This window comes from Drosophila bipectinata, chromosome XR, assembly GCF_030179905.1.
Source record: "Drosophila bipectinata strain 14024-0381.07 chromosome XR, DbipHiC1v2, whole genome shotgun sequence".
Lineage (NCBI taxonomy): Eukaryota > Metazoa > Arthropoda > Insecta > Diptera > Drosophilidae > Drosophila > Drosophila bipectinata.
In genome coordinates, this window is record NC_091735.1 from 10640063 (window position 1) to 10666028 (window position 25966).

The window sequence follows — 25966 nt, forward strand, 5'->3', positions numbered from 1 at the left end:
CGACTCCGCCATCAGCGAGGGATAATCCAAACACACCATTACACATCCATAACTCAATCACTCCCTACACCTGTGACGACTACTCTATCAGCGAGGGATAACCCAAGCATACCATTACACACCCATATTTTAATTAACTGGTGCCCAACGAAAACATCATGTAAGTGAGCTTTTTTATCCACATACATAAATACCCTTTACGTCTGCATCATAATTTTCATTCAATAAAAAAAAAGTGAAATATCGTTCCTTACACTGACAGCAGAAAAAAAAAACTCCAGCCCCATAAAAGTTTTTTAATTTAATTAATTCCCATTAATTGGCTGACGGATTAGCGTTGACATATTTTATCTCGATATAAAATTTATTAACCACCTTTTTATACCCTTGCAGAGGGTATTATAATTTTGTCCAAAATTATAAAATAAAAAATTAAAAAAATAAATTAAAATTGTCCAAAATTATATTTTTGGCAAAACATTACGACATGCCAAATTTCATAAGGATCGGCCGACTATATCTTATAGCTACCATATAACTGAACGATCGAAAATGACCCAACTTTCGTGTTTTTGATGATAGAAAGCTGGCACTTGGTACACATTCTATTTTTGGTCAGTTAATTCGATCTACCAAATTTTAAAACGATCGGTTCACTATATCTTATAGCTGACATATAACTGAACGATCGGAAACGGTATTTGGTAGAAATATCAACTTTCGTATTTTTGAAAATAGAAGCTTGGGACTTTTTTTTATATTTTTTATTGTAATTAATTGGTTTTATTATGATGTAATCATAAGGATCGGCCAAATTTCGGCTCCGCCCGAAGTTAGTTTTGCTTTTTTGTTTATAAGCCAATTTTGTTTGCATTTCTTTTTTGTGTGTGTTATTTATTATAAATAAATATTACAATATAATACAGCGGTATATTTGCACAGGTACAGTGCGGAATAAAAATTCTTAACCAAGGCGAAAAAATCAGTGTCAAAAAATTTAAATTTCGATCCGAAATAATTCATATAATCGCGAGTATTTAATTCAGCTTTTATATGTCTCTTTTGTTACACAAGAATTCTTGGTATTAGCCGCGCAGTTTTGGTTAATTTTGGTTATTTTTCTTTTCTGTTTTGTTTCCCCACTCCGTTTTCAGAAATACGATACTGTAGTATGCACATATATTGAATACCCACTGTACCGAGAGTACTTAAAGGGTGCGCACTGTAACACTTTGTTGCAGTGTTTACATTATCCAAAGTCCCGGTCATAAACCCTAAGTGGCCGAAATATGAACCGATCGTTATGCCTTAGCCCGCACACAGAAAGTGCTAGTGTCAGCATAATCGTAACAAACGGTCAGCATATGCATACCGCTCGCGCCTCCACTTGAGAGCGCATAACAACATATATTATTATATTCCTTTATACATATGTAAGTACATAGCCGTCTCTCTGCCGCCGCCTGCGAGCAGTGCTGCTACGAGACTTAGCCTTACTTAGACTTAAGAAATATTGTAAAAGAACAGAGACATTTTGAACGTTGGAGCGGCACCTCAGCTGCTTCTTCCAAATAAAGACCAACCAAACTCAACTCTTGGTGGTATCCTTTCATCCTTCATCACATGGCGACCGTGACAGCGATGGAACATCGGAGGACATCGAAGGACTAAAAGGGATAGACCCAGGAGGATAATAATTGGAATAATTGGAAAATGAATAATATCTGCAAAAAAAAAAAAACACAAAACTACAAAAATATCTACTACCTAAAAATCTACAAAAAATCTGAGTGAGTAGAGTGAAGCAATGGGCAATCGCGGAGGAGTCGCGAAAAAAATAAAGAAAAGAGTAGCACACCTAAAGTGGCTACTCTACGTAAACACTCCACCTCCCGCGTGGGCTACAGCCCAAAAACTTCAAACAGAACTAGATTTTCTGAAAGAAGAATTACTAAACAACAAGAATAAAAGCCCAAAAATTGCCACCACTCACTCAGTATCGATAAAGAAAATTCATGAAAAAATAATAACAAAACCTCCACCACCAAAGCCATTACCAAAACTAAAAAAGACGTGCCCGAAGGATTGCCCTGGACCACTGGACAGCCCTCACTGCAACCAAACCTGTGCGAGGACCGGCACCGGTAACTCCTGAGTCCAAAAGGCCCCGGACAGCAGCAGCAGCAAATAGAGTGCGGGAATACGCCACCTCCTGCGCCACCGAGGGAACGTCAGCGTAGCCAAACCGGCGACGACCAGCTGACGTGGAAAAAACAAAGGACATCAACTGAGGAGAAATTTTTTTTTTTTACCCATGCACTGCGTTGCATAATTTTTTTAATTGCACTGCGATGCATATTTTTTTTATACTATAATATTTTTTGAAAAATTGAGCGGAACCTCTTTTGCCCAATTTGAAAGTATGGCCCGTATAGCTGTACAAATAATAGGTAGGAAAAAATGTTAGATAAGAAAAAAGACAAAATTTAGGAAAAAATTTTTTTTTAAATTAAAGGAAAAAATACGATAAATTCCTAAAATTTATGTAAAATTTTAATGAAAGAAAAAAAATAAATTCAAAAATAGCATAAATTCCTAAAATTTATGAAACATTTTAATACCCCTTTTAATGAGAAGTAATAGCATAAGTAAAACAGATCAAATAAATGATTCTGACTATTACTTCTCAGAAAAATTAAGTTACATTACAAAATATGACTCAGAGAAAAATATAATTGAAATTGGAAAAACAAAAATATATACAATATCTAAAATGGGTTTAGTAGACACGAAAGTTGTAGATTCCACGGCAAATGTCGTTAATAAAATTGAACCAGGAAAAATCGATCTTCAAACAATTACAATATTGTTAATGATAATCTTCATTATAATGTTAGCAAGCGTTTTGCTAAAATTATATAAATTACACAACAAATGTTTAAAGAAAAAATTCCAGAGTCAAGCAAATGACCTGGACAAAATCTAAATAAAAAACCAAAAAAAAAAAAAAATTATTATAAACAAATGTAAACACCTACAATCTAAGAAAATGAAATAACAGAAAATAAATATTAAAATATATTACGTAATTCTTTCTACAAAAGTATGGCTAAACTAAAGGCATGGATTGGAAAAAATTGTACAAGGAGTTATCAATAATTAAAACAAATTTTGACAAATCGTACAAGTCCCTAACTCAGAATAGACCCATTCAAAAGAATACGGTTAGGAAGCACGTTGAAATATTAGTAGAGTGCTTTAATGAAGCGCGTATGCTAATACATGATCATAGAGAAAGATTAAATCAAGATCATTGGTCACAGGTATCGAAACTTTTGATACGACTACGATCTAATTCAATATTTATTAAACAAAAGTTCAGTTTAGAAATATCGTTACCAACCGTTCTAAACACTCCAATAGCAGTTGACACTGCACCTGACTCGGAATCAACAGAAACGAAAGAATCTGAGTCAGAAGAGCTTCCCAAAGTAAACCCCAAAATAGAAGATACAGATTTAAATAATCTTACTATTCCGGCGGTATACACTGATCTGGATAACTCTACAGATTCAGATACTTCGAGTGTCATAGAATACAAGATAGATAAATCCATCACAATGGAACAATCAAATATTGATTTTATTAATACAGCATCTAAGCTTATACCAGTTTTTGATGGTAAGGCTGAAAATTTAACAAGTTTCATTGATGCTTTACAAATAATACAATCAATAAAAGGCGAGCACGAAGAATTAGCTATTTCCATCATTAAAACAAAGCTAAAAGGTGTCGCCAGGAATCTAATCGGTAATGAAACAACAATTACTGAGGTGATTGCTAGACTAAGAAGCAACGTCAAAGGAAAAACTGTTGAGGTATTATCAGCGAAGCTGATGAATCTACAGCAGCGCAATAAAACTGCTAACCAATACACACAAGAAATTGAGCAGATGACGAAAGCCTTAGAAGGTGCATATACAGGGTGACAATAAATAACCCGGACAAACTTTTTTTATCATAACTTCTTAAGGAACTGTATTTGAGAAAAAATACAGATACACAACTATTAAATAGGTATTGTGTTAACATGTATTCAGCCGGTTTCGAAGTGGCTTCCTTGGGCTGCGATGCAGAGCCCTAAACGTTTCTGAAAATTTTGCGCAATGGGCCGCAGGTCTTCTTCCGATAATCGATCCCGTTCTCGGAGCAATGATTGCTTCAGCGCCTCCAAACTTATGTGGCGTTAAGCACATGCCCTGGACTCCAAAATAGACCACACACTCTAGTCCATCGGATTAAGATCTGGCGAGTAAGGTGACCATTCACAGCATGTGATAAAGTCCGGGAAATTGGCTTTGAACCAGTCCTGAGTCAATTTGGCTCTATGGGCTGACGCTGAATCCTGTTGAAACGTCCACTCCATATCACCGAAGTGCTGCTGGGCCCAAGGAAGCACAACAGTTTCCAAAATGTCCCGGCGGTACACTTCCTGATTGATTTTGACCCCTTGATCGATGAAAACAAGGGGTGTTTTGCCAGTGGCGCATATTCCTCCCCAAACCATTAAAGACTGCTCACATTGACGGCGCTCGATTATTGCAGAGGTACCTGGAGCTTTAGCAGACCAGCTTCTGTCATTTTGGTGATTGTGCGCCTTTTGGATGGTGAATATCTTCTCGTCCGTGAAAAGAATACGCTCCCATTTTTGACCTGCGGCCCGACGCTTTAGCTGACGGCATCTTTGGAGTCTCACGCGCTTATTGTCATCCGTAAGAAGATGCATTTTTTGGAGCTTGTAGGGCTTGAGATTAAGTTCATTTTTTGCTATCAACCAAACACTTTCTCGATTCACTCCGATTTCACGGGCTATTTTTCTGACCGAGACTCTGCAATTGCGAGTGATCCGCTTTTTCACTATCTGGCGAATTCTGCAAGTGTTAGCGGTACATGGTCTGCCTCGTCTGGGACGGTCACCTTCATGGCCAAGCTCATTAAATCGCCGGATAGCGTCAGAGACCGTTTGTTTTGGTATGCCAAGCAAACAAACAACGTCGCATTGGCGATTTCCTTGTTGAAACAGTTTTAAAATTTCACAACGATTGTTAGACATCCCGAAAGAAATATCAAATTGATGGGAATCACAAAAATGTAAATATATTTGTTTTAGAAAAGTACAAGCTATCGATAAATGCATTTATGTAAGGGCTGCATCATAATACATTTATAATAGATTGCTTCAAAGTTTGTCCGGGTTATTTATTGTCACCCTGTATATCAGATGGTTTATCTTTAGAGCTAGCCAGGAATTATTCCATGCAGCATGCAGTCAAAGCAATGACTAAAAACTGCACAATCGATAAGGTAAAACTTATCATGCAAGCTGGAACATTCAGTACGATGAACGAAACCGTTTCCAAATTCGTTAATAGTTGCACTGAAGCAACTGGGCAGTCAAACACTGTCCTATATTATAAGAATTATCCACAGCGCGGCTCAAATCGCGGACGTGGCAGTTATAGAGGTAGTTTTCGTGGTAATCACAATAACTACAATCACAATAACTACAACAACGGTAATTATAACAACAATTATCAGAACAACAATAATTATCAGAATAACAATAGAGGGCGAGGCCCATATAGAGGAAATTATAGAGGCAGTGGTAACTCAAACCGAGGCCACAATAGCAATAACCAAGGCAATGTAAGATTGACACAAAATAATAATCAAAACACATCGGAAAACTCCCAAACCCTTTAAATATTCAACAATAAATGAAGTAAGAGTTCACACTATTAATCTCAGCCAAAATATATTCGTTTCATTTTTTAATGTAGCTACTGGGAAAGAACTTATATTTTTAATAGACACAGGTGCAGACATTTCCATTCTAAAAGAAACTTCGGATAATTTTCAAAACATCCAAAATGATTACATCATAGACATAAAAGGCATAAGTCAAGAAATAATAAAATCCCAAGGTTTAGTTTCTATAGAGATACAGACCACCAATTACATAATTCCACACGATTTTCATATCTTAAATTCACATTTCCCAATTCCATGCGATGGAATAATAGGCATCGACTTTATCAAAAAATACAACTGTCAATTAGACTTCAAGCCATCTGAAGATTGGCTTATAATTAGACCCAATAATTTAAAATTCCCAATTAAAGTACCAATAGCTCATAGTTCTGGCAATAATTCAATACTTCTGCCAGCAAGATCCCAAGTTATTCGGAAAATTGAACTTAATTCAACAGCAGACAGTATATTAATTCCAAATCAGGAAATTCAACATGGTATTTACGTTGCAAATACCATAGCAACATCCAATAATGCCTTCATAAGATTATTAAACACAACAAATAACGACCAAGTAGTGAGTACAGATAATCTAATATATGAATCAATTTCGAACTACGATGTAGTCAACACAAATCCAGACAATAGAAAAAAATCCGTACTATCACAACTGTCAAAAAACTTCCCTCCACAGTTCAAGTCTCAGCTTACTAGCCTATGCACCCAGTATAGCGATATATTCGGATTGGAAACCGAATCAATAACCACAAATAATTTTTATAAACAAAAACTGAGATTAAAAGATGATGAACCAGTTTATATAAAAAACTATCGAAGCCCACATAGTCAGGTGAATGAAATACAAAAACAAGTAGAAAAATTAATCTCAGACGGGATTGTCGAACCGTCAGTATCCGAATATAATAGCCCATTGTTACTTGTTCCTAATAAATCATCCCCCGGATCAAATGCAAAGAAATGGCGATTAGTAATTGACTATCGCCAGATTAATAAAAAATTACTATCTGATAAATTCCCATTACCTAGAATTGATGATATTTTAGATCAACTAGGCCGAGCAAAATACTTTTCATGTCTTGACTTAATGTCAGGATTCCATCAAATCGAACTAGAAAAAGGTTCAAGAGATATAACGTCTTTTTCAACGAGCAACGGCTCATATCGCTTCACGCGATTACCCTTCGGATTAAAAATAGCTCTTAATTCGTTTCAGAGAATGATGACTATTGCGTTCTCTGGTCTAGAACCTTCTCAAGCGTTCCTTTATATGGATGACTTAATAGTAATCGGTTGTTCCGAAAAACATATGCTTAAAAACTTAACAGATGTTTTTGAGAAATGTAGGAAATTCAACCTAAAGCTACATCCAGAAAAGTGTTCATTTTTTATGCATGAAGTGACTTTTCTAGGTCATAAATGCACTGATAAAGGAATACTTCCAGATGACAAGAAATACGATGTCATTATGAACTACCCAGTTCCGCACGACGCGGACAGTGCTAGACGTTTTGTAGCATTCTGTAACTATTATAGACGCTTTATAAAAAATTTCGCCGATTATTCACGGCACATAACAAGATTATGTAAAAAGAATGTTCCTTTTAAATGGACGGATGAGTGTGAAAATGCATTCCAATACTTAAAAACAAAACTTATGGAACCTACCTTGCTACAATACCCAGATTTCACTAAAGAATTTTGCATAATAACAGATGCAAGTAAGCAAGCATGTGGAGCGGTTTTAACTCAAAATCATAATGGTCTCCAACTTCCCATTGCATACGCATCAAGAGCATTTACAAAAGGTGAAAGTAACAAGTGTACTACTGAGCAGGAATTAGCTGCAATTCACTGGGCGATATTATATTTTAGACCATATATATATGGAACCCACTTCTTAATAAGAACAGACCATAGACCTTTAATATACCTTTTCTCAATGACCAATCCCAGTTCTAAACTGACACGTATGAGGCTCGAACTAGAAGAATACGACTTTACAGTCGAATATTTAAAGGGAAAAGATAATCATGTAGCTGATGCGTTATCAAGAATAACCATCAAAGATCTACAAAATATAACTAGAAATGTATTAAAAGTCACTACTAGATATCAAAGTAGACAAAAATTCCGCGCGGAAAATCAAGAACAAGAATTGCCAAGGCAATCTTTAAATAAAGCTTCTAAGCCCAACGTATACGACGTCATAAACAATGATGAAGTACGTAAAGTAGTGACCTTGCAGATAAAAAATATGTTATGTTTATTTAAACAAGGCAGAAAAATTACTGCAAGATATGATGTTAGCGATTTATATACTAATGGAGTTATTGACTTAGATCAATTTTTCCAAAGGCTTGAAATGCAAGCCGGTACACATAAAAATATCTTTGAATATACTTCAATAGATAAATTTAAATTAATGGGCAATAAAATATTGAAATCATTAAGAGTAGCGCTACTCAACCCGGTGACCCAAATAACAAATTTAAAAGAAAAAGAAGCAATTTTGTCTACATTTCATGATGAACCAATTCAAGGAGGTCATACTGGCATATCAAAAACTTTGGCCAAAGTAAAAAGACACTATTACTGGAAAAGCATGTCTAAAGATATAACTGGGTACGTAAGAAAATGTCAAAAATGCCAGAAATCAAAAATAACTAAACACACAAAGACCCCTTTAACAATTACAGACACACCAATAAATGCTTTCGACAGAGTGATAGTGGACACTATTGGTCCACTGCCAAAATCAGAAAATGGCAATGAGTATGCAGTCACTTTAATATGTGATTTAACTAAGTATTTAGTTGCCATACCTGTTCCGAATAAAAACGCCAATACTGTCGCTAAAGCAATATTTGAATCTTTTATCCTAAAGTACGGTCCAATGAAGACGTTCATTACGGACATGGGAACAGAATATATGAATTCAATTATAGACGATTTGTGCAAATATTTAAATATTGAAAATATTACATCCACAGCACACCACCACCAGACAGTTGGAACAATAGAAAGAAGTCATAGAACTTTCAATGAATACATACGATCTTACATATCGGCTGATAAAACTGATTGGGACGTATGGCTTCAACATTTTGTTTTCTGTTTCAACACGACCCCCTCTATGGCACATACTTATTGTCCATATGAGCTAGTATTCGGTAAAACAAGTAATTTGCCAAAACATTTTAATAGCATAGATAGTGTAGAAGCACTATATAATGTAGATGACTATGCTAAGGAGAGTAAGTATAGATTAGAAGTAGCCTATAAAAGAGCTAGAGTTATGTAAGAAGCAAATAAGAATAGAAATAAACTACTATACGATCATAAAGTAAGGGATATAGATATATCAGTAGGTGACAAAGTTTTATTAAAAAACGAGACAGGTCATAAGTTAGATCCTAAATATACAGGTCCGTATATAGTAACGATAATAGGAGATAGAGATAACATAGTAATAGCAAATAATAAACATAAATAAAACTTTACTCTCAAAACCAAAAAAACAATTTAAAAAAAATCTCCAACGAATAATAACAAAAACAACATAAAAAACAAAATTCAAATTCAACAAAAAGCCGAGAAATAAATTGAAGGAAGAGTTGAGGGCCATCCCTCGCTACAAAGAAAATAAATTGAAGGAAGAGCTGAGGGCCATCCCTCGCTACAAAGAAAATAAATTGAAGGAAGAGCTGAGGGCCATCCCTCGCTATACGAAGACCCCAAACAGGATCATCAAGCAAAAAACTAAGGAGAAAATTAGTGAGCTGCTTAATTATAGTTTTGAATTTAAAAAAAAAAATTATTCCAAAAAAATTTTATATAAAAATAAAAACAAGGTGGAAGAATTAATCAACGATTTTGAAAAAATTCTAACCATGACTCCACCCTTACCCGAAGTGGCTTCTAGCAGCCAGAATGTTAATGTAAGCGATTTAATAGCACAAAAAGTTGCTAATGAAATGAATCCATTGAGGAATGAAATCTCTAGTTTAAAAAATCAATTAAATCACAATATAAAGAAGGTTGAGGAATTCAAAGTGGAAAAAATTGATCCAAACGTAAGATGTGAAACTTCTTATGAAATCATTAAGTCGGTCCGAGAATATAAAGGCGATGAAGATAGTTATGTTAGTTGGAGAGAATCGGCAGAAATAGCAATGGGGCAATACAAAAGGGGAAGTGAGAAATACTTCTCGGCCCTATCTATTCTTCGAAAAAAAATTACAGGCATTGCCAATGATGCTTTAACTCATAATGGAACCGTACTGAATTTTGATGCCATAATGGCAAGACTAGATTTTGTTTTTAGTGATAAGCGACCAATACATATTTTAGAGCAGGACTTAAGCGTAATAAGTCAGGGGAAATGATCAATTATGGAATTTTATAATTTGGTAAATAAAAAATTAACTCTCTTAATTAACAAAACCATTATGACACATGGGAGGAATAAGCCAATTACATCTGAGCTTAACGAAAAACATAGAAAGACAGCACTACGAGTGTTCATAACTGGCCTCAACGGCCATATTTCAGATGTAATATTTTCAATGAATCCACCAGATTTACCGAATGCAATGGTGATAGTACAAGAACTTGAGAGCAACAATTTGAGGGCCCAGTTCGCGAATAATTTTATATCATCACAACGCAAGACTAATGAGTCAAACTTATATGGGCAACAGAACTCAAATAATAAACCCAGGCAAAATACTTATAATAACTATAACAGTAATTATAGGAATACAAACAATTTAAGGTTTAATCAACCCGATAATCAGAATAAATATAATCATAATCAGAATAAAAATTGGAATCAGGGCAGACAGTATAATCCCCAATATAATACTCAAAATCAATGGAATTCCCATAAACCTCATCAGAATAAACCTGAATAAACCATACAATTTCAGAATAGGCCAATATATAACAATAATCAGGGCTATAAAAATTATAGCAACAATAATCAAAACCAAAATAAATGGAATCAGTATAAAAAGTCTGAGGCACACACAACTCAGCAAGACCAACCACAGAATAAAAGACAATCAACATGGACAGTTAACCAACCAGTTAACAAAACAATGCGTTTAAATAATATCAAAGAGGACCATTTTTTAGGAGAGAATCCGGAGTAGGCTTACCCTACTTGATTACATATGATAACAAAATAAATAAAAAGTTAAAAATATTAATTGATACCGGGGCAACTTCTTGTTATATTAAAACAGGAATTTATGAAAATAAAAATGAACTACCTATATATAAGAGAGTATTCACAGTCAATGGATATTCAATAATTAAGTTTTATCATATGATAACTATCTTCGATGCGCGATATACTTTTTATGAAATAGATGGGCTAGACTCAGATTTACTGGTCGGCTACAATTTATTGAAAAAAATAGGAGCTGTAATTGATACAGCAAAGGGGATAATTAAGTATAATGGAAAGGAGGAAAAATTAAATTACGATAACGGTAATATTTTAAACCAACTCTCTTTGACAAAAGAAAACACCATTCTTCCGTTAAAAAAATTCATAATAAATAAGTACTTTGATCAGAAGCCTCAAATCAGATCCGAATCTGAAGAAGGAAATCAAAGTGAATTTAGTTTGGGATATAAAAATCCTGAACACGCCGTCGTCGAAATATCCGACAAAAGTAAAAGTTTGGGAAATAAAAATCCTGAACACGCCGTCGTAGAAGTATCCGACAACCAAAAAATTAACAATATACAAAATTCATCCTCAAATCAAAGAAAAGATTTGGAGGCACACCACCACCAGACAGTTGGAACAATAGAAAGAAGTCATAGAACTTTCAATGAATACATACGATCTTACATATCGGCTGATAAAACTGATTGGGACGTATGGCTTCAACATTTTGTTTTCTGTTTCAACACGACCCCCTCTATGGCACATACTTATTGTCCATATGAGCTAGTATTCGGTAAAACAAGTAATTTGCCAAAACATTTTAATAGCATAGATAGTGTAGAAGCACTATATAATGTAGATGACTATGCTAAGGAGAGTAAGTATAGATTAGAAGTAGCCTATAAAAGAGCTAGAGTTATGTAAGAAGCAAATAAGAATAGAAATAAACTACTATACGATCATAAAGTAAGGGATATAGATATATCAGTAGGTGACAAAGTTTTATTAAAAAACGAGACAGGTCATAAGTTAGATCCTAAATATACAGGTCCGTATATAGTAACGATAATAGGAGATAGAGATAACATAGTAATAGGAAATAATAAACATAAATAAAACTTTACTCTCAAAACCAAAAAAACAATTAAAAAAAAATCTCCAACGAATAATAACAAAAACAACATAAAAAACAAAATGCAAATTCAACAAAAAGCCGAGAAATAAATTGAAGGAAGAGTTGAGGGCCATCCCTCGCTACAAAGAAAATAAATTGAAGGAAGAGCTGAGGGCCATCCCTCGCTACAAAGAAAATAAATTGAAGGAAGAGCTGAGGGCCATCCCTCGCTATACGAAGACCCCAAACAGGATCATCAAGCAAAAAACTAAGGAGAAAATTAGTGAGCTGCTTAATTATATTTTTGAATTTAAAAAAAAAATTATTCCAAAAAATTTTATATAAAAATAAAAACAAGGTGGAAGAATTAATCAACGATTTTGAAAAAATTCTAACCATGACTCCACCCTTACCCGAAGTGGCTTCTAGCAGCCAGAATGTTAATGTAAGCGATTTAATAGCACAAAAAGTTGCTAATGAAATGAATCCATTGAGGAATGAAATCTCTAGTTTAAAAACTCAATTAAATCACAATATAAGGAATTGGAATTGAGGAATTCAAAGTGGAAAAAATTGATCCAAACGTAAGATGCGAAACTTCTTATGAAATCATTAAGTCGGTCCGAGAATATAAAGGCGATGAAGATAGTTATGTTAGTTGGAGAGAATCGGCAGAAATAGCAATGGGGCAATACAAAAGGGGAAGTGAGAAATACTTCTCGGCCCTATCTATTCTTCGAAATAAAATTACAGGCATAGCCAATGATGCTTTAACTCATAATGGAACCGTACTGAATTTTGATGCCATAATGGCAAGACTAGATTTTGTTTTTAGTGATAAGCGACCAATACATATTTTAGAGCAGGACTTAAGCGTAATAAGTCAGGGGAAATTATCAATTATGGAATTTTATAATTTGGTAAATAAAAAATTAACTCTCTTAATTAACAAAACCATTATGACACATGGGAGGAATAAGCCAATTACATCTGAGCTTAACGAAAAACATAGAAAGACAGCACTACGAGTGTTCATAACTGGCCTCAACGGCCATATTTCAGATGTAATATTTTCAATGAATCCACCAGATTTACCGAATGCAATGGTGATAGTACAAGAACTTGAGAGCAACAATTTGAGGGCCCAGTTCGCGAATAATTTTATATCATCACAACGCAAGACTAATGAGTCAAACTTATATGGGCAACAGAACTCAAATAATAAACCCAGGCAAAATACTTATAATAACTATAACAGTAATTATAGGAATACAAACAATTTAAGGTTTAATCAACCCGATAATCAGAATAAATATAATCATAATCAGAATAAAAATTGGAATCAGGGCAGACAGTATAATCCCCAATATAATACTCAAAATCAATGGAATTCCCATAAACCTCATCAGAATAAACCTGAATAAACCATACAATTTCAGAATAGGCCAATATATAACAATAATCAGGGCTATAAAAATTATAGCAACAATAATCAAAACCAAAATAAATGGAATCAGTATAAAAAGTCTGAGGCACACACAACTCAGCAAGACCAACCACAGAATAAAAGACAATCAACATGGACAGTTAACCAACCAGTTAACAAAACAATGCGTTTAAATAATATCAAAGAGGACCATTTTTTAGGAGAGAATCCGGAGTAGGCTTACCCTACTTGATTACATATGATAACAAAATAAATAAAAAGTTAAAAATATTAATTGATACCGGGGCAACTTCTTGTTGTATTAAAACAGGAATTTATGAAAATAAAAATGAACTACCTATATATAAGAGAGTATTCACAGTCAATGGATATTCAATAATTAAGTTTTATCATATGATAACTATCTTCGATGCGCGATATACTTTTTATGAAATAGATGGGCTAGACTCAGATTTACTGGTCGGCTACAATTTATTGAAAAAAATAGGAGCTGTAATTGATACAGCAAAGGGGATAATTAAGTATAATGGAAAGGAGGAAAAATTAAATTACGATAACGGTAATATTTTAAACCAACTCTCTTTGACAAAAGAAAACACCATTCTTCCGTTAAAAAAATTCATAATAAATAAGTACTTTGATCAGAAGCCTCAAATCAGATCCGAATCTGAAGAAGGAAATCAAAGTGAATTTAGTTTGGGATATAAAAATCCTGAACACGCCGTCGTCGAAATATCCGACAAAAGTAAAAGTTTGGGAAATAAAAATCCTGAACACGCCGTCGTAGAAGTATCCGACAACCAAAAAATTAACAATATACAAAATTCATCCTCAAATCAAAGAAAAGATTTGGAGGACAAAATATTGAATATTATTCAAAATGAACACTCAAAAATAAATATGCAGATTCCGTTTAGGACTGACATACGCGGTGAAATAAACACCGAAAACGATAGGGCTATTTATAGTAAACAATACCCCTATGCTCTATCAGCTTCAGATTTCGTAAACTCTGAAATTAGCAGAATGCTAAAAGAAGAAATTATAAGGCCAAGCAGAAGTCCTTATAATTCACCGGTTTTAGTTGTACCAAAAAAGGGTTTCAACGAGGGTGGAACTCCGAAACTTAGACTAGTAATAGATTATAAGAAACTTAACGATAAAACCATACCAGATAGATATCCAATGCAGGACCCTTCGGTAATTTTGTCAAACCTTGGAAAGGCTAAATACTTTTCTACAATTGATTTGGAATCAGGATTCCACCAAATTTTCATGAATGAAACAGACATTCAAAAAACCTCGTTCTCAATAAACAATGGAAAATACGAATTCCTGAAAATGCCATTTGGGTTAACAAACGCCCCTAGAATATTCCAAAGAGCGATGGATGATATTTTGAGAGAACAAGTTGGAAAAACGTGTCATGTCTATATGGATGACATTATTATTTTTTCAAAAACAATTGAACAACATTACAAAGATTTAATTGTTATAATTAAAATTTTGCTGAACGCAAACATGAAAGTTTCGATTGAAAAATCCAAGTTCTTTAAATTGGAAACTAACTTTCTCGGTTACGTTGTTTCTCACAATGTGATCAAAACCGATCCCGAACAAATTTCTACAATTTTAAAATATCCAATCCCTAAAAATATCCGAGAGCTTAGAAGCTTCCTAGGCCTTACAGGATATTACAGAAAATTTGTACAAAATTACGCTAAGATTGCAAAACCTTTAACAAAATATTTAGAAGACCATAATGGCAAAGTTTCAAAAAAGGCATCCCGTAAAACTTTCATACAGTTGGATGAATCAGCTGTAAGAGCTTTCAACGAGCTCAAAAATAATTTAATTGCACAAATAGAGTTAGTTCAACCCGATTATAATAAAAAATTTACTTTAACTACCGATGCTTCAGATTTAGCTATTGGCGCTGTTCTTTCTCAGGAAGGAAAACCTATTACTTTTATTTCTAAAACCCTATCAAAAACTGAACAATTATATGCTACAAATAAGAAGGGACTTTTAGCTATAGTATGGGCTTTCAAAAATTTAATTTATTTATATGGTGTTAACAACATTGAGATCTACACAGATCATCAACCTCTTTCTTTTTCAATTTCTCAAAAGAATCCAAATATCGAAATGAAAAGATATTACAAGAAACCCGAAAACCCTTAAACCAGTTTAAGCAACAATTGCTAATAGCAACGGGGAGGTATACAATACATGAGTCGATTAATGTATTCGGAAATACTAGACATATAATAGAGTATGATAATCCGGAAAATTTAGTAAACATCTTAAAGGAATACATTTCACCTAGTATAACAATTGGAATTCATTGTACACTTGAAGATTTTTATATAATTCAAAAACCTTTAAAAGAAAACTTCGTTAATAAATTCCTTTACACAAAGACATTCCTTCAAGATGTAGAAAACAATGAAGACCAAGCTATCATAATAGAAGAAACACACAGTAGAGCTCACCGGGGACTAGATGAAAACTATAAACAAATCTGTAGATTGTATTACTGGCCCAAGTTATATTTAAAATTAAAAGAATATATTAGAAACTGTAAAATTTGCAATGAAAACAAATATAACAGACACCCAATTAAAATTCCGATTGGTGAAGCCCCAATTCCATCTAAAGAAGGCGAAAATTTACATATTGATATATATTATGCGCAAGGACTCATTTTTATAACTTGTATTGACGCCTATTCCAAATTTCTAGTAGTTAAAGAAATCCAAAATAAATTAAATATTGAAAATAAAGTAATGGAACTACTGCAACAATTTCCTCAAGCCAAAATAATAATGACCGATAACGAACCGAGCTTTACTTCTGCTCAATTTAAATCTTTTGCACAAAGAAGTGGTTTAACTTTACATTACGCAGACCCGAGGCACAGTACCTCAAACGGTCAAGTTGAAAGGGCACATTCGACTTTAGCAGTATTAGCACGCTGCATCAAAGAACAATTTAATTTAACCGACTATACCGAAATCGTAATACGAGCCGCGCAAGAATATAATAAGACCATTTATTCAACAACCAATCAAAAACCCTTTGACATACTTTATAACAAAATCGAGCACGATACTATTCCAGTACTGTTGAAAACTACACAACAGAAAATGTTAGAAGGACATAACAGAGACAGAAAAGAAAAGGAATATCATGTAGGAGAAGTAATTTACGAAAAGAAACACGGGGAAAGAAATAAGCTTAACTCTAGATATAAAAAACAGGTAGTTAAGGAAAATCATCCTAATAAAGTTATTATTAATAACAGAAACCGTACGATTTATAAAGATAATATTAAATTCTAAACAAATTGATTTATCTTAAATTCCAGTTAATGAATTCAATAATGTACTTATTATTGCTGGTAGCTACAACCAAATCCGAAATCATGGATTACACAAACCATGATTTTTTTCTTTACAAGAATACCAAAGATGTCCTCATTTATGAATCATACGCAGATTTATTTCATATAACTAATTTAAGTTTTTATAAAGATATAATTAATCTTGAAACTGAATTTTTAAACAGTCATAACCAGCAGAATTTACATTGGGAAATATCACACGATTTAAAAATTATTAAAATACTTATTTCTCAAATAATACCCACTAGATCAAAAAGAGGTATTAATGAATTAGGCACAATTTGGAAATGGATAGCAGGAACACCAGATCACGATGATTTCATAACAGTTCAAAATAAAATTGATGATTTGATAAAAAACAATAATGACCAATTCGTTATTAACTCTAGAATATTTAAAGAAGTTAAAACTTTATCTGACAATTTTAAAACCGCTTTTAAAGATCAAGAAATTCCACTGAGGAAATACCGCCTCCGCTTGCTTACTTACGATCTTATGAACTTAATAGATACAATTACACTTGCTAAAATTGATGTATTTAACACTAAAATTTTAAACAATGATGACATACAGGAAATCTATAAACATGAACAAAAACCTGTAATTATTACTGATCTATTAGATATATCTGAATTTAAAATCGCTTTGCACCAAAATCTTATTATTATATATATTTAGTACCCCATAATTATCGATCGTTGTGAAGTTTATAACTCAAGATCCATTTCACACAGTGATGGAAAATTGTTAATCAATAATCATGTCGCAAAATGTAAAAATAACTTTTATGTAATGTCTAATTTTAAGACGGAAAAATTTAACAACTATTGCACGTTAAACCCAGAAGGTTCATGTTTTACCAGATTACTCAACGGAGAAAAATCCTTATGTAATAAAATAAGAGAAAAAAATAAAAATATAGATGTAATCCAAGAAGGAGCCATTTTTGTAAACGGAGATAATACAGTTAATGATACTCATTTAGATGGGTCATATTTAATAACGTTTAATGGCACCACTAAAATTAATAATAAATACTACACTAATGTAGACAATAAGATATTGGAATACATCACTGCACGAAAATATACTGACTTCTTAATATCCGAATATATTATATCAAATGATTCGGAACTCTCATTCGATAATATTAACGTATTAAATCCTTTTATTCAAATTAAACAAACTCAAGTACCAATTACTTTAATATTGATCATAGTCGCATTTATATATTTAATTCTCATGCCTTTAATTAAATACAGAAAATTCTTAATATTCAAACCACGGCAAATTAATATTGAAATACAACCTGAAACGAATATCCCCGACAAAATACCGTAGAAGAAAATATCATTGTCGAGTTGACTAATCAATTACACTCCTTATACCCATCAGTTCCAATGAATCGGGACGATTCAATTTATAATGGGGGGAGTTATGTGACACATTACTTAGGGGCCCTTGCCCAATTTATAAACAAATTTGAGCCAAGAGCTCTTTTCCAATTAACTCTGACTGACTCCGAGATTAACCCGTGATCAGCTATTTCTGTAAACAAAGCTTCCAATCGTTTCCCACCCAGATCAGTTTCACACTCTCCGCTTCAAACGGATTCTATAAACATCCAAGTCGATATTGTAAACACCAGAGCCCCAAAAGGGAGCCCCAAGTCCGCTAATGTAAACATCGATTTCCGGCAGAATTTCAATTCTGCAAAATATCAATTTCAAATTCAATTGACAAATTTCATCATCCTATTTTCCGACTCTCTTGGATGATTCTCTTAATCAGATTTTTGAGATAAATCTCTTAAGCCGAGGTTTGATTATTAATCATTGAACAAAAGTGAGTGAGTCCGTTTTGGATCCCGAATAGTGCAGTCATTTTTAAAGTAGAACGCGAGCAGTGCAAGTTAAGTTATATCACAGTTACAAAAAGTGTAAACTAGTATTTTAATAAATAAAGATAAAAGTTAAAAAATAATTTTTTATTAAAATTACTAAGCGAAATATTAATTTGCACGCTTAGTTTATGTAAATGTATAGAGAGTGAGTCTTATGCACACATGTCTTTGGCGTGGGAACGCTGACTTAGCCTAACTCATAATTGGGCGGTCATATTTCGCGCACTTGAATTGGTTTATTTGTTTGTTATATGCATGCAGGGTACAGTGTTACCTCGCTACATGTTTCTACATATGTGCATATTACATCTCCCTCCTTTTGAAAAATAACGTAACCTAGTAAAGTTATTTTTTTAAAATTAAATTTATTTTTTTTTTTTTATATTTTTTTATTTAAAATTTAATTTTATTTTTTTTTTTTTTTTTAACGTTGCTTTTATTTCTTGAATCTTCTCTTTGCGAGACTAACAAGAGGTGTATCAAATCTTATATTTTTAACTTAACTAACAGTCATATTGACTGATACGGAGTTAGACGGCCCTAAAAATCGATTGCTGGGTTGGGAGGTCGTTGCGTCTAAGGCGGGATACGCTAGAAACCCGAGTCAATCCCCGAGCGAGAAAATTTGGGTGCGAAGACAGTTTTTCTTTGTATGACTCTTTTTGCTTCTGGATTTCGTCTTTCACTGCGAGGATGCCCAGATCCCGGTGGATGTTTTCGTTGCGAACATACCAAGGTGCCCCTGTGATAGTTCTCAGGATTTTTGATTGTGCGCGCTGTATGATGTCTATGTTGCTGCTGCTCGCGTTCCCCCACAGCTGGGAGCCATACGTCCAGATTGGCTTTAGGACTGAATTGTACAGTAGTAGCTTGTAGTCCAGGCACAGTGGCGATCGTGAGTTTATGATCCAGTGGAGGCTGCTGGCTTTCAGTTTTAGATGCATCTTTTTGCATTCGATGTGCTTACGCCAGGTAAGTCGTCTATCAAGGTGAACGCCAAGGTACGTTACGTCGTTAGCTTGAGGGAGTAAAAGCGGAGGGCATGTTTGTCTATTAAGAGTAAACGTTATATGTTTACACTTTTGTTCGTTTATTTTAATGCGCCAGTCGGACAGCCACCTTTCCACTATTGTGAGATGATTAGCCAGTTGGGTTGTTGCCTGCGTTGGGCATCTGGAGCGACTAAGAATAGCGGTATCATCGGCGAACGTTGACGTTGTTAGTTGTGCGCTCGTAGGAATATCCGCAGTATACAAAACATATAGACACGGCCCGAGTGCGCTTCCCTGTGGAACTCCAGCTTCGATGGTGTAGTCGCCCGAAGTAGCTGCGTTGCATCTCACTGAGAATACCCTATTGAAGAGGTATGATTTCAGTAGCTTGTGGGTGTATGTTGGCAAATACGTTTTAATTTTGTGCATGAGTCCGATGAGCCAAACTCGGTCGAAAGCTTGAGATACGTCGAGGAAAATAGCGCTGCAGTATTCTCGTTGTTCGAAGGCTGAGCGTATTTCGGATGTTAATCTGTTCACTTGTTCGATGGTTCCATGGTTTCTTCGAAAGCCAAATTGGTGTGCCGGGATGATATTGCAAGCTTCCAGATGTGGTATTATGCGAGTTAACAAGCATTTTTCAAACAGTTTAGACAAACAAGATAGAAGGCTTATTGGTCTGTATGATGACGGAATTGTGTGGTCTTTTCTTTTAATGATTCCATTAAATAGTTTGCAGACGACCTCTATAGCGCATTTTGGAAGTTCGATCAGCATCTTTGGGGTCAATAGGTCACCACCGGGAGCCTTTTTTGGTTTTAGCCCTCTTATGACTTTTTCGATTTCGTTCGGCCGGAATGGAGGTGCGGCTGGCTGAGGGGAGGACTCTGGCTGAATTACTGGCAGGAGGAATGAATTTGAGGCTGGGTTTGGCTGGAAGACACTTTGGAGATGTGTGGCGAATGTTTCAGCTCGGTCTTCGTTGCTGCGAGCCCAGCATCCCGAAGAGTTTCTTATCGGGGTGGTCGTTTCAATTGGGGCACTAAGATTTGGGTGGGCCCTCCACAGGGGGTACTTTGTGCTTGTTGGCGAGAGATTCTGGATGTACCTCAGCTGTGCATTTTCTTCCTGTTGGTGAAGAGCCTGGTCGAGTGATCGGGTTGCTTCCTTAAGGCGTTGTTTTGAAGCTGGTGATCTGCTGTTTTGCCAATCACGACGCGTGCGCCTCTTTTCTCGCACGAGCTGTTCGATTTGCTGATTAGATTTGAAGTGTTTGTTTCGGTCTACTTCTTTCCTATGGGGAGTAGAGATTTTAGCTGCCGCAACGAGTACTTCTTCCAGGGCGCTCGTAGTGTAGTCGATGTCCGATTCCATGTTAAAATCCGGGGCGAGTTCTATGTGGGCACTCACGTACTTTTTGTATTTTAGCCAGTTTGTTTTTGTCGTCGTCAGACTGAAGGGATGTTCGGTTATTTCTGGGCTTTGAAGAAGCGTTAGAAGCACAGGCGAGTGGTCTGATGATAAGTCCGAGACTGCTTTGGCACTTATTAGATTGCGAGGTATGTTTTTTGTTACTGCAAAATCAATAAGGTCTGGGAGCTTTCGTGAGTCTGTTGGCCAGTATGTGGGACTTCCAGGGGAAACGTAGTCCAGTTTATTTTTCACATTTATAATTGCATTGTACAATTGTCTTCCTTTGGGAGTCACTAGACGTGATCCCCAGTGCGTATGTTTGGCGTTGTAGTCTCCTGCGGCTATAAATCGATCCCCAAGTGAATTGTAGAAGTCCATAAATTGTCCTTCCGAGATTGAGAAGCGAGGAGGGCAGTAAACGGCAGCAATTGAAAGGATTCCGTTGCTTGACTGAATTTGTATCGATGTGGCCTGCAAGAAGTTTGTTGCAAACCTTTTGTGAAAATGGTGTTTAATTCGTTCTCTGATTAGAACTCCAGTTCCGCCGTGGGCTTTCCCATCTGGATGATCTGTGCGGTAGATTGTGTAGCCTCTTATATGAAAGTTGTATTTGCTTGTAAGATGCGTTTCCACCAGTAGCATAACGTCAATATGGTTTTCGGTCAAGAATTGTGACAATTCTAGTTTATGCCGTGAGACACCATTGGCGTTCCACATTGATATTCGTAGCGCCTGCATAGATTATTTGGACTGTTGTGCTACGAGCAGCTGTATCACCATGTTCTGGTTTTGAACAAGCGTTTGCATGGTCGTTTTCATGAATGACATAAGCTCCATCATACTTTGTTGGAGGGTAAGCATCATAGTTTCCGTTTTGCTGTGTGGCTGTTCTGGGGCCTGTTGAGCGCTTTGAGAGTTAGGCTGAATTGGAATTTCCCTTCCAGATCGTAGAGCATCGGCATAGGAGAAGCCGTTGGTGGTGTTTAGTGGACCGAATGAGGATCTCGCAGCTTTGGCGAAGAAGACGTCTGGCGTGGTTTTTGACGAAACGTACGCATTCTGTGGATTTTGGTTGCGCGTTGCGGTCGCTTCACGCATGCGACTCTTTAACTCCTTATACACAATACATCCTCTATAGTTTGCCGTATGGCTGCCTCCGCAGTTTCCACATTTCTTCACGGTACTGTCCTTATTTGTAGTGCAGCAAGCGGACTTGTGGGCGTCCCCGCAGACTACACAGACAGCCCGAAGTGTGCAGTAAGACCTTGTGTGTCCATACTCTTGACAATTAGTGCATTACACTGGACCGTTACGTTTATGTGGCTCTTCAACAGTGATTTTCCGATGCAAAAGATATTGCAGGTTGTAGATTGGGTGGACTTCGTTCTTCTTCAGCGACCTGCTTTCAGGCTCGAGCTCGACCTTGAAGAGGGGTTGTGGCTTTTTATCTTTATTTAGAATGTTAATAACATTCTTGGCGGCGAAGCCCTTTTCTTTAAGGGCGGTTTTTATTTCCTCGGCGGTAACATCGGGTTCTATTCCCTTTACTACCACTTGTAGGCCCTTACTGCTTTTCAGCTGGTACGTGTAATAGTTTTTCTGGACAGTGTCCAGATATTTTGACACTATTCGGAAGTGCTCTTCAGTCTTGGTTTGCACCTTTGTTTCATGGATGTTCCCTTTGATAAGCGGAACAACATGAAAGTTTTCACCGTTCCCGATCAACGACGCAATTTTGTTGACCAGGGCACTCGAGCTTTTTTCCCTAATATAGATTGGAGGGGGCTTGGGTTTTTTTGCGGTGTCTTGGGCTGGTTGGTTTTCCTCAGCCTCCGCCAGTAGGGCAAATCTGTTAGTAGTGGATCTGTCTGGTTCATTATCGTTATTCAGGACACGGTTAATTTTTGTTTTGTTGCCTGCCGGATTACTCTGCGGGCTAAGCTTGCGTTTAATTTGGATGTAGCGATCCATTCCAGTCTGTGTGGCCGTTGCCGCTTTGGCACTTTCCGAGGTTGTTGTTTTTGTACTCGCTGTAGTCGTTGACGTCGTGGTACTTTGAGTTGCAGGGGTTTTCGCTGTTGTTGCAGAAGTTGTAGCGCTGCTTGTTGTTGGTGCGAAATTTGTTTCCGATATTGGAGGGGGGGGGGGGGGTATTACACTGCGAACTCCATGACGCGGGAGTCGGAGTGACCAGAGCGGGTGAGCATGACCGTGCCCTTTGGGTTTCAGCGGTCAGTAAAGACGGGTTGCTCTTAATCACCGATTTCGGTATCGCGGGTTGAAAAGTAAGAGTAGAAGCCGTTTCTTTGGTTCACTGAACTTCTACGCTCGTTCTTTTGGTCGTTGCTCAATGAGCTCATTGCGTGGTACGTATTTTTTTTTTTTCAACAATGCACTAGTTTTGGTTTAGCACATTACAACTGTTACAAAAAAAAAAGCTTGTCTGTCGCTTTTAATAAATTGTATTTCAGTGTCTTTTCGCTTATTATTATATATTATTATATAATAATAACAATGCACGGGGAAGGAGAAGACGATGTGCGCCATCCGGACCTTGCGTTTTTCAATCGGTGGTGCGTAGACGAAGCCACCATTCCAGTTCTTGTACTCGCACCTTTCTCCAACGTAGTCATCTTTGCAGAGGCAAAAGTTGGCCTTGTATTCCTCGCTGCACGGCAGTAGCAGCACCTCGGTGGCGTTCTTCCTCTTGTCCTCGTCTACGGATGGTAAAGTGGTTGGGTTCACGGCGAACGTACTCGAGGTGCTCTGGTCGGGTGGCGGCTCTCCAGTGTGCGTCACTGTGGTGGATGGCGTAGTCGTTATCTCGGAGGTGACAGGTGTGCTGCTGTCAGCGGCTGACCAGGTTTCAGTGCTGGAGCTGGGGATTTCGGAAGCCAAACTGGACTCGGTAGACGTCTCCACCAACTGAGCCCTGAATGGATCTATATTTTGGTCCAGATCAGTGTTGGCTTCCATAGCAGCCTCTTGGGCTGCTGCTTCCAGCTGTTGTTGCTCCTGGAGTTGTTGCAGCTTCCACTGGCTGGCAAAGGCCATCTCCTGCTGCTGCAGCTCGTGAGCGTGCTCGTGGAGGTGATTGTGCTGATGCTGCACAATATTAAGCGTATGCTCTCGTAGTAGTAAGATCCGGCTCGAACAACAATCTGTGACGGCGACAATTGTTGAGAGCACGAAAATTACTTTGATTATTTGAAGAATTGGGATTGGCATCATTGGAAAACGCTGGCTAGCGTTGAAAAGTGGGCGGACCGATTATCCACAAAACAGGAAAATTATATATTGTTGGAGAGTATAGAACGATCTAGGGATCGAGCGGCGTGCTGGTCGCAAATGCAATTTGGCGTCGCAACAGAAACAGAAACATATTACACACTTGCATCTCCTTGGGGGACTCTAGCGCTTGTGGATTTTATGGAAAGGCAATCCAGCCGCCAAAGGCTCAAACATTATAATTGCTATTAGGATTCTTGAATCATTTTAATTATATTGGAAAGTAGTTAGTTAGACTAGGCGGCAGAACGGCGCGGGAAGCGGGCTCTTCTGCTTTGCCTTGGGTTTACGAAGGTGTTGTTGCGCGCACGTCGGAAAAGAGACTGATCGGACTGAGACTGACTATTGATAGATTTATTTCTTTAGCTTTTTTATATATTCCTTTTTTATATTCCTTATTTTTTGCTTATTTGAGTCAAGCATATTTCTTGCTCGTTTGTATGCTACTTCTAATCTATATTTACTTTCCTTAGCGTAATCATCTATGTTATATATTGGTTCTATATTATTTACGCTATTAAAATGCTTAGATAAGTTACTTGTTTTTCCAAAGACAAGTTCATATGGACAATAGTCATGTGCCATAGATGGGGTCGTGTTAAAACAGTATACGAAATATTGGATCCATACATCCCAATCAGTTTTATCAACCGATATATATGAACGTATGTATTCATTAAAAGTCCTATGACTTCTTTCGACTGTTCCAACTGTCTGATGATGGTGTGCAGTAGATGTTATATTAGTTATTTTTTAATACTTGCATATATAATATTAATAATATTCTGTTCCCATGTCCGTAACGAACATCTTCATCGAACCGTACTTCAGGATAAAATTTTCAAATATAGCTTTCGCTATTGTATTAGCGTTTTTATTTGGAATTGGAATTGCTACTAAATATTTATTCAGGTCACAAATTAATGTGACTGCATATTCGTTTGCGTTTTCTGACTTGGGTAGTGGACCTATAGTGTCTACTACAAACCTGTCAAAGGCTTTTAATGGGGTTTCAGTAATAGTTAAGGGGGTTTTAACATGTTTATTTATTTGTGATTTTTGGCATTTTTCACATTTCTGGATATGCTGTGTTATATCACGAGTCATACCTTTCCAGTAATAATTTCTTTTTACCTTGGCCAATGTTTTTGTAATGCTTGTATGACCTACTTGTATAGGATCATCATGGAATGTAGACAATATTGCATCTTTCTCTTTAAAATTTGTTAAAGTGGTCACCGGGTTGAGTAGCGCCACTCTTAATGTATTCAATAATTCATTGTCCATATTTTTGAAATCATCTATTAAAATTTTTTCAAATATGTGTTCCCGCGGGGCCATTTTCAATTGGCTTATTTTTAATATACCGGCTTCATTTGCAAGCCTTTGAAA

General features: G+C 36.1%; 1 protein-coding gene across 1 annotated transcript; it reads right to left on the bottom strand.

Moving 5' to 3' along the window:
* Positions 1-1554: 1554 nt before the first annotated feature.
* On the bottom strand, positions 1555-24875 carry LOC108133707 (protein gurken-like). The gene is made up of 3 exons (XM_070276472.1): positions 23800-24875; positions 2125-2259; positions 1555-1667 (listed from the first exon to the last, which is right to left on the bottom strand). Exons 1-3 carry the CDS (start codon positions 24515-24517, stop codon positions 1555-1557), a joined length of 966 nt encoding a protein of 321 aa, XP_070132573.1. The 5' UTR covers positions 24518-24875.
* Between the last annotated feature and the right edge of the window lie 1091 nt (positions 24876-25966).

Coding starts and splice junctions, on each gene's coding strand:
- LOC108133707 (XM_070276472.1), bottom strand. CDS start 24,517: ATGATGCCAATCCCAATTCTTCAAATAATCAAAGTAATTTTCGTGCTC. Junction 2,260..23,799: donor CTTCTCCTTCCCCGTGCATT/GTTATTATTATA, acceptor TTTCCACGTCAG/CTGGTCGTCGCCGGTTTGGC. Junction 1,668..2,124: donor CGGTGCCGGTCCTCGCACAG/GTTTGGTTGCAG, acceptor TATCCCTTTTAG/TCCTTCGATGTCCTCCGATG.